Raw genomic sequence first — 12,238 nt, forward strand, 5'->3', positions numbered from 1 at the left:
TCGTATTTGTGATTTTAATCATTGTAAACTGTCCAGGGAGCCAGAGAGTCCAGGGCAGTATACAAACGGAATAAATAAATAAGAAAATAAATAAAAGGAATAAGGCGTAACAGGGCAGGAGAAATGGTGTTTGCCAGCCATTTTTTGGGATGGGCATTTCTGGTCCTTGTTTCCCAGGAGGGACAGTCCAGGCCTTGCTACTCGAAGGACCCTATCGCTCATCGGAACCCGACTGGGCCTGGGGCTCTGGGGTCAGGGCCACCTTTAATGGGGATGTTGCCAAAACGCCACATTGGTCAGTTTATGGGACAGGACGAGTGGGCTGGTCATGAACTGCGACTCCGACAAACCTACTCTTGTTAATTAATCATTCATCTTCTCTGTATCAGTGTAATTTGCATGGCGAAACCTTGGTGGTTTTGCACATGTTCAGAGGTCCGATACAGCGGCCCTCCACTTCCTAAAGGAACCGAGGAGGCCCCGTTTGACACGATCGGGCCTCCTGGCCCCGGACGCCAACTCTTCTTCTGCTGGAGCTGCGCCACAGTTATGCTGCCTTGTGGCTCAAGCACAGGCAGCAAAGCGCATGTGAGAATCAGAGAAGGACACTCTGCAACGCACAGAATCTTCCCCAGATTCCCTCCGGCCACACACGCGTGCACAGATTCAGAGAGCGGTTTGCCTTCTCAAAATAACAGGACTTCTGTCAGTTACTTGGCATGATTACGCTTTCAGATGGGGCGATGTTTTGTATCAGCGATCTGCAGCAGCTCTCTGATCGCAGGGTTCCGAGGCGGTGGCTCCCTAGCAGCGGAATTCTCTCCTCCGTGGGAACCAACAGGAACCTTCTCTTGGTGCATTTAGATAGCTGCTGAGTTTCCAAAACACCCTACGTGCCGTTTTAGGGTTGATTTTTTGCACCGTTACTTAGATAAAGGCCCTTGGCTAGTTTTCAAGCGGCTGTATTTTTCCTGGGCACCTGGATCTCCCCGCCCCTCCGAGGGGACCACGTTCACCTGATGAGGAAAGCTGAGGGCCTCCGAAAGCTTGCTGACTTGTCCGAGGGTGCTGAGGTCTTCGTCCAAGCGGCAGATGGCCTTCTGGATGCTCTCGCGGTTGGTGGACTGCGATGCCCCTGCAGCCAGGCGGAAATCACACGCTGCATCATACGGGGCCTGTCAGACCGGGGTGCAGCCACCCTGGCCGACAGCATTTTGCAACGGTTATGGCCTTTGGACTGGCTTTAAGAAGCCTGAACATTTATTACAATTTAGGGGGTTGAGAAGACAAAGAGAGCAGCTGGGCCAGGTCCCCACCCCAGAAAGTCCATCATACCCGCAGTGCAGATGACGCCCACCCAGGCTCGGTTCTGGAGCTCCCAGCTGCCAGGCTGGAGTCGGGACAACTGGGTTTGAGTGGGTTCCGAAGGGGGATGCAAACTCCTCGTTTCCTTCTAAGGGCCCCCCACTCCCGCCCGGCCACCGTGAGCCACGTGGCACGACCACAAACCTTTCACGATGTCCACGTCTTCCAGGGGCAATTTCCAGAGCAGCTTGTACTTGCTGGCCGTGTCGATCACGCTGGCGGCCGTATAGCTGGAAGGCAAATCGGGCGCCTGAGAGCCGAGGCATCTTGCACGGCAAGTCTCAACACAGCCACTAGGTGGCCCTGTTGGCATAGTTTACAAGGGGCCTCTAGCTTTCAACTGGCCCCCAAAAGTCACTCGCTTTCTCAGCTTTTTGGGGTTCATATTCTCTTGCAAGCAAGCTTGTCTCATGTTTTCGTTCTTCCCTCTGGAAGACATGCATTTCTTGCAGGTTCGGCTTGCTTTTGGGGCTGGCCCTTTGTTGGGCTGGATTTTGGGGTTCGGGGGTCCTCTCTTCTGCCAGCTGCAGCTGGAATGCCAGCTGGAATGCGCTCCCCAGAGAGGTTCACCTGGCGCTGACTTTAAACTCTTTCAGCGCCCAGTAAAAACCTTTTCATTTCTGTTTTTATTTAGCCATCATTTTAAGGACTAAGGATTTTAGATGCTTTTGATATTAGTTGCGTTTTCTTTTTGTGTTGCTGAATTACAAATGCTATTTATTTATTCATTTGTTATTTATGGTGATTATTACTGCTGATTGTAATTTTATTATTATTATTACTGTTTTAATTATTGTAAGCTGTCCTGAGACATTTTACCGGGAAGGACTGGGTAAAAATGTTTTAAATAAAAAATAAATAAAAATGCTGCCTGGAGGGTGAGCACGGCATTGCTGGCCAGGGGATTGCAAGACCACTCCCTTGCCGGGCCATCTTTAAGCAGAGGTGCCTGGGACATAAGTGGTCGCCCGATTCCTTCGAAGCCTGCACCCGAGGCATGGGTTCAAGCCATCACGGCCCTGTGGCGGGATCTGCTTGCACAAATCCCCGTTGGGGAAGCGAGTCAACAGGGGCAACGCACAACCCTACACACCCACTGAGCTCACAAGTCCAGGGCCTTCCCAGGGAGGGAGGTTGCGGCTCCGCTCTCGGGGAAATGCACATGGCTGAGCGGTCAAAGCGTAGGGATACAAATCGGCCCCAACTGGGTGTCCAAGCAGGAGGTCGCCCTCGCCCGGCTCTCGTCCCGCACCCCACTGCCCGTGGGCTCGTGCCCAGGAGGTTGGTTTTGGGGTGGTTCACTTACAGGCTCATGGAGCTGCGCCGTAGGGAACCTGACTTGCGCTTCAGAGTGGTGCAAACCAGCAGGTCTGTGAAGAGGAAAAGGGAGCGGTCCTTCTTGCCCCCGGCAACCTTCTGCAACGAGACACGGACACCGTCAGCTGGGAGCGATCCAGATCCGGTGGCAGGGGAGCTTTTCTTCCAAGCAGCTCCCCTGCCCCATCAGAATGGGGAGCACCTCGCTTTTACGGGGAGAGAATAAGGTTCTCCGTAGCTGCAAGAGGCCAGGGGTTAAGGATAGCATGCCGCGAGCCCTCCTCTGTGACCGTGCCGGAAACCTGTGCACCTGGGAAGGGACAAGGACCTGAGCTGGGTTTTCCTGCAACTTCATTAAGAAAGCTGTCCTTCTCGGCCAGGGCTGCAGAAGCACCAGCGCTTGGGCCGAATCCAGCCACGATCTGTTCTGCAGAACGCCCAACAGGGCTGGTCCATGCAGCCTGGCCCCTTGCAGAGATCCCCCCCGGAGGGAATTCTTCTAGTTATCGCCTTCCTGGCACTGGCTGAGTCACCTTCGGGGGGGGGGGTAGGAACCCCGAGGGCCCCAGGCACGGTGCGAAGCCCTCTGGGGGGGCAGGGAGAGGGACGGCCTTGCCCAGCGGAGAGGAGAGAAACCCCAGCGGACCGCTCAGGGCTGCTTTCCAGCCCTATCGTTTGGCTCAGGGCTTCCCAGCAGCGAAGGGGATGCCACCCGCCATTTTTATTCTCCCACAATGCCCTGGAGTGCCTGACGGGGGGCTGCTTCAGAACATCATCAGGAAACCACAGCGGCGGCTGCCCACCAGGCACAGGTGGGGACAGTGACCTGGGCAAAGCGTACCGGAGGGCCCCTGACAGCTTCCCTCTGATCTGGAGCTGGCGAAGGGAGCAAGGGCCGTCAGGACTGTCCCTGTGGCCCTGGGCTACGGGAGGTACGTGTGAGGCAGGCAAAATGGAAACAGACCCAGTTCGAGGGGCCGAAAGCAGCTGAGCAGGATGAGGCGGCTCTGCGACTCAACACGCAGGGCCTGCCTTTCCGTGCCCACAGCAACGGGGTGGCACCTTTCCGAGGGAGCATCCGCTCCGCACGAGACCGCGGCATCGCCCGCTGCTCAGCAAGGAGCAGCAAGGATGCTGAGCACCCGAGGGAAGGCAGCGGGCGAGAGCCCACGCGGCGTGGGGGTGGAAGGTGGGGCTGGGACGAGGGAGGTGCGGCCGGCTCTCTGCGGGGCCCGCCCCACAGGGCTCTGGTGAGGATAATGGAGAGGGAGAGGGCCAGGGAGCCCAGCTCGGGGCAGGCTGGGGACCTGCAGCCAGCATCTGGCTGGCCCTTAGAACTGGACCAGCACCGCCCCGCTCCATCTCCTCTCTCGCCCACGCGTGTGCTCAAGCAACCAGCGCACGGGCCGACCTGCGCCTGGGCCTTGTGCAAGGCGACCCCTCCGCTGCCTGTCCCCTGGGCTGCTTCCCCTCATCGCCTCCTCCACTCACCCTTCCCTCAAGGGTCCATCGCTCGGTCCCATACTCTTAAGGCGCCGTGTGGGCCCCCTGCCCCTCCTCCAGCGGCCTGGCCCCTCCACGATCCCTTCCTTGGACAATGGTGCACCCCCTCTCCTTTCCAACATGCTCAGTGAAGGACTGCACTTGGCCAAACTGCCCTTTCACTCGCCCCAGAGGTGGGATTGTTGATGGACATTCTATCGCTTACTTTCCCCTGCAGGATGCCGCAAGTGTGGCGGGTCAGGGCCACTGGCTGCAACGCCTTCCCTGGCCACCAGAGGGCAATAAAGACCCGCACTGTACCACAGTTTATCATCATCTTGTTGTGTGACTTGGGTAATAAACCTTGCTGACAACCATGGAGAGTATAACAATGGCGTAATTGCACTTAATTCTGCTAAAATCCATGTAATTAATAGGGTTACTAAGGAATTGCATGTTTTAAAACGGTGCTTCTGTTCTGTCTTTTCAAATGTGGCTTCCAATTAGCAGGCCTTTACTCCTTCCTGTCACAGCACAGAGCGGAGGGGCTTGTAACACACGGCGGGCGGTCCTCCATTTTGCACGTTCTGCATCTGGGCATTTCGCGTGCTGGCGCAACTCCACAACCTGGAGAGCTGGATGCCTGCCCAGCGTTTAGCTCTTAAGGCGACCCAGGACAGGAGGGAGGGAGGGAGGGAGCGCCGGCCAAGCCCAAATCCAGCATGCGCTTTGTGGTCCCCTGCTCCCAGGTTGCCATGGAAATGCCTGGCAGCGAGATGCGGCTGAGGGATTTTGATTTGCCGCCTCCTCTTAAGAGCCCTAGGATGCTTTGAGGGCACGTGGACAAGACGTTCGTCCACTGAGGGCGGGGTGGGGTGGGGGGACTGCTTGGCTGATGCCGTTGGAACTGCCCAAAGAGATGATGATGATGGTGATGAACCTCTAAACATGATCAGGAGAGGGACCAAGACGTCTAATCAACACACGCAAGCGGCCATGCAAGGCCCAGGGCTGTGTGAACACGCTGATTGTCTGGGAAATCCAAGGAACCACGGGATGCAGAATTTAGGGTGCAGAGAATCTCAGCTATCATTTTGCTAAAAATCTCATTTTTAGCTTTTCTTACTGCAACAAGGGGCTGAAATCTCAAACAGGGCTTAAGGAAACTTCCAGGGGTTGGGAGGCAGGGTTTCAGTGTTCCAGGATGGAAAAAGTGTGCACACTCATTAAAAGGAAGAATAAATTATGTTAAGGAAGAGGAATCATGCACAATCGCTCCATTTGCATAATGGGCAAAGATTACAGAATTCAGCTTTGCTCAGGCACACCAACAGATAATTTCTTTGCTTCTTTTCTTCAACTGCAGATCCCAGAATGCTTCCGGAAGAAGCTTTGATTTGCAAAAAGGGCAATTTCCCAAATTTGAAGAAAACTGGAAACTGCTCCTTGCTGCAAACCATGAGGAGAAGCATTGGATCTCCTTGTTCATGTATGTGGGGGGGGAGGGGAGGGGAGGGGAGGGGAGGGGAGCGCAGAAATCTGCTATCAAACCAACACCGCTGCCTCTCTTCCTTCTGGTTCTTATGGTCAGCAGGAACACCAAAGTGCTAGAAGAGGGGTGCTGGTCAGGAGGGGGGGGCAGCTCCAGGCCTGCACCCCCCCCTCACCAGGTGGTCCCTTCATCCTCCCTTCAACAGCCTTCACGACAGTTAATGCTTCTCATCTCAACCAGAACATAAAACCCTGAGTTTGAAATTGGTTAGGAAAGTTTAGTGGGGAATGCCAGCTTTGGTCTAAACGTGGTTAATGTTGGCACAAGCGGAAGTGGTAACCATGGTTAATGTTGGCACAACTGGAAGTGGTAACCATGGGTGGAGGACAGGAAAGATGCACTGGAGAGGCACTGGAGAGGCACTGGAGATGCATGACTCTCTCCCAGTCTCTTCACCCTGCTTAAGAGACCAGGAGCGTCATGCCTTCTCCCGGCCATGCTGGTTTCCCCCTTTAAGGATAATGGGAAGGAAAACCCAGTTTTTAAGTGTCTCGTTCAGTCAAGCACAAGGAAAGGCAGCTGGCTCCTCTGCAGGGGTTGGACAGAACTCCAGATTTGCCAATTAATTGGGAAAGAGCCGGCTGGCGCTCCTGCAGGCGCTGGACGGAACGTCAGATTTGCCCATTCATCCGGAGTCATGTTTGATTTGTAACCAAAGCTTTTGCGGATGGCACCGACCCCAATTCATACAGAGGTGCCTGCTGTCTGAAAATTAAAATGACTGGGGATTCAGTCCCACGGAGGCCTTTCCTTCTGCCTCAACTCACACGGACTGCTCCGTGGGTTATGCCGTCCAAGAACAAAGAGTGCTTACCACTTCCACGACCATCTCCTGGCGTAAGAACCGCCGCAGTGGGGCCTGAAGCTGGAAAGACAGGAAATTGAGATTATAACCCTAATTTCCAAATTGCTACACTGCAACGAGACTAAATGCTCCCTAGAGATATTCTAATTGCACGATTCGGTCCCTGCCAGTCACGTAGCCAAACCTGCCCGTGGCGGTTTCCCTAGTCCACTCTGTTTACGAAAGAAGGCTAGTCTTCACATTCACCCACCTCCATTACATTTTCCTTCGGCCCACCCAACATCGTAGGCTTGGGAAAGGGGGACACTTGGCTAGAGTAAGGCAGCTTCCCCATCTGCTCCTCTCCAGACGTGTTGGGGTGCCGAGGCTGTACTCCAACACGTCTGGGCCACCAGCTGGGGGGCGGCTGCAGTCGAGGGAGAGAAAGGCGAGCAGGGCCCCTCTGCCAGTGCTACTGGGTTCCTCTCCTGCCTCCAAGAACGTTCCAGCACTGAGAAAACCGACAGGAGCAAGCCGGTGGGCTGGAAGCCCAGTGCTGGGGGACAGCTTTGACCATACCCTGGACTGACAGGAAGGCCAACCTGCGGGCCGATCTAGGATCAAGTCAAGCCAGAGCTCTCCTTGGAAGCAAAGCTGACCAAGCTGAGGCTGTTTCACCTGGTGCGCACCACGGGAAGGCAGGACTCCCTGGAGGAGAGCATGGTACGAGGGAAGCCGAAGGCGGGAGAAGACAAGGAAGACCGGCCCTGAATTTAGAACAGCTAAGCAGGGAAGCCACGGACTGGGCATTTTGGAGGGTCACCGTAAGCTGGAGAGGACCAGAAGACACATCAAGATAAAGGAAGAGGGGGCGCCCCCTTCGCTTTGGGCTGCCAGCCGCTATTACAAAAACGTGGATCACTCTGAGTGCTTTGGCAGAAAGCACCACAGAAAGGCAGGAAGCAATTTAATACGAGCAACGGGCTTCCATTCCCCGGTCATGCAGCCTTTCCAGTATCGCGACTCTCGAGTCCTCCACGGGGCCGAGGCGCCCTGGAGCCCAGAGGGCAGGGCGTGTGCAGCGCCCCCCTCAAAGGACCGTCCTCCCTCCCTCCTCACATCCTCTCCTCTCCAGCAGAAAACAGTCCACGTGCTCCTTGGCACAACGACGGGCACGGGGGCACAATGCAGAATTCTCCTCCCAGCAGGTCCCGCTCAGAATTCTCCTTTGCCACAGTGATGAGGCACAACGGGTGCGTGTCTGGCACAGAAATGTCCCACGCCTCCCAGATCTGCGGGACGGCGCACGATGGGAAGTGTAGTTCTCTCTCTGCGTGCACAGGCTTACATCTTGAGCTAGTCGGAAGTAAAGCACCCGGGTGGGAGGGGAATGCTACGCCCCGGCCCGTGCCGTGGATTTCCTGGGCGCAGCGGTTTGACCACTGTGTGGATAGAAAGCTGGGCTGCACGGACTCTGCTCTGACGGGTAACACATCTTTTCGCAAATGCCTGCACGCACACACAGATGCTGACACGCACGCGCACGAAGCCGGGGACGCCCACTCTCCAGGGGCCTGGAAAGCACTTACGTCTTCCATCCCCTCGATATGGGATTCGATCTCTTGCACGATGCGGGCGTTCCTCTCCACCTCCTCAGCGCTCTTCATCCCTTTGTTGATCCTCTCGGCCACTTGCTTGATATACCGCTGGGCTTCGAGCAAGAAGGGGTGGTCGGGGTGGTCCTCGGGGGTGTGCTTCAGCAGGTCCTGGAGGGAGACAAAGCACGGTTTATGGCAGCGGCCCCAGAGGGGACGGCGGAGGCGAGGCTTTGAAGGTCTCTTTACACGAGGCTTTTGACCCGCTGTGTTAGCAGGGCTTCTGGATCCTTCCAGTGCTAAGACTGGCCTCTTTACTGGGGTTCTTTCCGTTTTTTCTGTCTCTGCCTTCCTATGTATTCCATTGCCCAACCTCAAGGTGGCGCTGTGCTATACCTGGGGCAATCTCCGGTTCATTCGGCCGTTCCTAGATGAAACGACACCTTCCCCTCTCCAGAAAAGGAAAAACGGGGGAAGGCCTGCGAAGTAGGGGAGAGGGCTCGGGGGACGGCGTGCGAGGCCGGCACTGGCCAAGCACCGCGAGAGAAGACTCACGGGCCTGGAGCAAATGCTTTATGCTGTGACGCCCCCTAAGAGGGCCCCAAATATACCCCGACTCCAAATCATGCAGCAAACGCTGCCTGTGGCAATTACTCCAGCCCGGAGCTTTTACAATGGGAGGTGATCCCCTGAATTCCCCCACATTTAGTACTTGATTTATTGATAATCAACGGAACTCCACTATTTAGGTTGGTGGCTGGTTTGCAGGTGAAGCCATATGAGGAGAGACTGAGGGAGCTGGGTCTCTTCAGCCTGGAGAGGAGGAGACTCAGAGGGGATCTGTTGGCGACATACAGGTACGTGAGGGGGTGTCACACGGAGGTGGGTAGGGACCTGTTCTCCCCTGCAGAGGAAGGCAGGACGCACTCCAACAGAGCAAAGCTCAGGGAGCCAAGGCTCCATTTGGATGCCAGGAAGCACTTCCTGGCAGTCAGGACCCCGAAGGTGTGGAATGGGCTTCCACAGAGGTGGTTGGGGCCCCATCGGTGCGGGTGTTCAAGGATAGGCTGGACGTGCACATGGTGGGCATGCCGTGAGCGGAGCCAGCTGGAGCCGGGGGTCAGACTAGATGGCCTGCGAGACCCCTTCTGACTCGCTCTGTCCAACCCACCGATAGAAGGCAGATCCACAAACACAGAAAGAATGCCAGCAGCCACACTAGCAATGAAGCAGCGATGAACTGCCAGGTTGCAGTTCATGCAAGAATTGCTTGCTACAGCTTTGCCCGGACGGCCTTCTCCTGAGCACAAATGCGCCATCGCATATTTCGGTGCTCACATGCACACCTGGAGAATGCCCTGCATATGGGAAACTCGCATGCTACGAAACATGGTCCAGCCTTTGCCCCAGAGTTCCATTTCTGTTCATGCCAGGACCATGTGGCATCACTGCATGGATGCCCACCCACACAGGCCGGGCAGCCTGTGAGCTGGAGCCCTCCCCCGCCGCCGAGCCTTGCAGAAGGCGTTGCTTTTTCTTAGCCGCGGAGTGCTTGCATGCACGAACCAGGACATGAAGTAAAACCAGTATTTCTCCTTTGCTGGGGGAGATCCATCCATCCACCCAATTTCTATACTGTCCCTTCGGCAAGAAAAGTCTCTCTGGGTGGTTCACACATCTTGCGTATCAAAAATGCGCAGCCTGTCTTCTGGGCCTGAGTGGACGGCTTCTGGTGCGAGGCAGTGACGCCGTGGGGGAGCTCCCTTTAGGTACACAAGCGACTCCCTTGGCGAAAGTCTGTACACACCGAATGCCTTCCACATGTTTTGCACTGCAATTCCCACAATCCCAGGCCTCTGGCCGTGCTGGCTGGGAATCATGGGCATTGCAGTCCAGCACATTCCCAGGGGCTTTCTTAGGTCTCTGGATGGCCTCTTCCTACATTCCTGGAGCAGAGTTGCGGCAGATGCTCCCTGGAACGGTCTGCGCACCAGGCGGATGCTGCATCACAGAGCTCGGCCAAGATGGTGCGGATTTTGGTGGCACGGTCCAATCCTGTGCACTGTGAAAAGCCTGCTTCCTGTCAGCCCCGGGAGGGCCCACACACCACTCTTGTGCTCAGCGCTGCCAGGGAAAGCAGGTGACCCAAGTTCTCTGGAAGCGGACAGAATGCCGCGCCCGGCAGCGGAGACGCCTGCATCTCTTCTCTCCCTGCCTCTCGGGCTATTCATCACGGGAAAAGCAAATAAAGGTGGCTGGTTAATTGGCCAGCAGAGCAGCTGAACCCCTGGATAATTGGTGGTAATTTAGTGCCAACTGGGTGGTAAGCCCATCCATCAGGGAGGGCTGCCAAGGATTCGGGGAGGGTGGGCTGCGGCCTGACAGGGCTGCTCGTGCATGTCAGCGGAACTGCAGCCATGGGGGTGCACGGAGGAGCTTCTTACGGGCTTGCGGTGTATGCACAAGGAATCCCCCAGTGCGCACGAGACCCTCCCAGGAGCCCTCCCGCCTGTCCTCTAAGGGATATGCCGCCCGTCCACTAAGGTTGTGGTATCCAAGAGGCATAAAATTGAAGTTCTTGATGAATGAGACGCAGCCTGTGATCCACAGAAGTTGCCGGAAGACACCAGACCAGTGGTCTACTGATCTGGCATTCTGCAGAGGTGTCCAGAACAGTTTCTCAGATTCCTAAATTGCAACACGAGTCCAAAAAGGTTGGACGGCTCTGCTCTAATTGTCAGAGACACTGGAGGAGGGCCAGAACAAAAACTGAAACCCTAGTGAGGAATGTTTGATGTAGGCCGAAAAACAGGGGAGGGAATGAGGGCATGCCCCGTCTCTTGGGTGGACGCTCTCGGATGAAGTTTCTTGCAGACTTGTAGGGCTGCAGCTGCTGGCCCCCAGGAGTGGAAATCCATCTTATGGGGAGACGTAACTGAAACTTCCCATGCTCACTCACTCAGCACAATACCAAATTCGTCAAATCAAACAAAAAGATAAGATAAATTGAATCAAGGCACTGCAAAAGTCCTCATAGGTCTTGTTCGGGCTGAGCTTAAGACACAAAAATAGTATACTCATGCACAGGGAGTCCTGCGCTCATTCCGCTTGCCGACAATTAGCAAGAACAGCAAGGGCAGATCAAGAAACAGTCCCTGGGGGGAGCTTCTCATTCGAATTAGCAAGCACCGTGTTGTGGGCCAACGTCTCTCTTCCCCACCCTCTCTCCTTTTCCCTTCCCAGCAGTTCACGATGATACCCTTCTAACTCCGAGCTTTATTATGTTATTAGCAAGACACACCTATCAAGTTAAGATCCCCTGCTTGTGAACATATTTCTTGCCTGTAACAGGCACTGACTCCAAACCAACTGTCCTCCCTTTCTCCCCCAAACAAACTTGGCTCCACCCTCAGGAAGGTTTGTGCTGCTTGAGGGCCAGACTGTGGGAACACTGGACATTACTTTAATCCCTACACCTTGCTAGAACCGAAGCACAATTCGGTTAGGGCAAGCACAGAGCTCTTGCATGGGCACCCAAGGCACTTTGGGTATGCAAAAGAGCACTGCAGAAAAGCAACACAAGTGTGCATGCATGTGCAAACACATACGCTCGCCGCTTTGAAGTGAATTGCTCCTTTTGTGCCACCGTCCATGCTGCAAAAGCTGCCATGACGCCAGATTCCTGGGGCTGGAGAACTGCACAACCCGTGTTCGCCGGCCAACGCAGCCCGTGGGCCGCAGATTATGCACCCCTGCTCCAAAACCCAGACAATCTTTCTCGTCAAGGATGCACTGGAGGTGGTGGGAGGAAGCTGTCTGGGAAACTGGTTCCTTTCAACTCTACAGTTCTGATGGCAAGCGCACACAAAGCTCTCGCATGCAGCCGGCTCATTGACGAAACACAACCCCACATGTCTTTAGCCGTTAGCGCTACTTTCCCATGCATGCCTGGCTAGGTGCTCAAGTCCTCCCGATTTCACAGGGACGTGTGTTTGAAGAGGTCGAAGACTGGACCGTCCAGATTCAGGACCAGCGGCTCGCGGCGTGGGCAGAGGAATGTTCCCCCCATCTTTTGCAAGCCTCACTCGGCAAAGAGTGTGGACAGAAACGAAGCAATGACGTCTCTTCTATTACCTTCCTGCT

General features: G+C 55.4%; 1 protein-coding gene across 1 annotated transcript in view; it reads right to left on the minus strand.

The window, feature by feature from the left end:
• ARHGEF17 (Rho guanine nucleotide exchange factor 17) overlaps positions 1 to 12,238 on the minus strand; it is a 156,923-nt gene that overhangs the window by 13,362 nt on the left and 131,323 nt on the right. Inside the window, exons 6-10 of the mRNA XM_044450176.1 lie at positions 8,090 to 8,266; positions 6,531 to 6,581; positions 2,672 to 2,781; positions 1,510 to 1,595; positions 1,017 to 1,135 (exon numbers count right to left, since the gene is read on the minus strand). Of these exons, the coding sequence (XP_044306111.1) occupies positions 1,017 to 1,135; positions 1,510 to 1,595; positions 2,672 to 2,781; positions 6,531 to 6,581; positions 8,090 to 8,266 (543 nt within the window). The remainder of the gene's footprint in view (positions 1 to 1,016; positions 1,136 to 1,509; positions 1,596 to 2,671; positions 2,782 to 6,530; positions 6,582 to 8,089; positions 8,267 to 12,238) is intronic.

This window comes from Varanus komodoensis, unplaced genomic scaffold (assembly GCF_004798865.1).
Source record: "Varanus komodoensis strain SLA01 unplaced genomic scaffold, ASM479886v1 scaffold63, whole genome shotgun sequence".
NCBI lineage: Eukaryota > Metazoa > Chordata > Lepidosauria > Squamata > Varanidae > Varanus > Varanus komodoensis.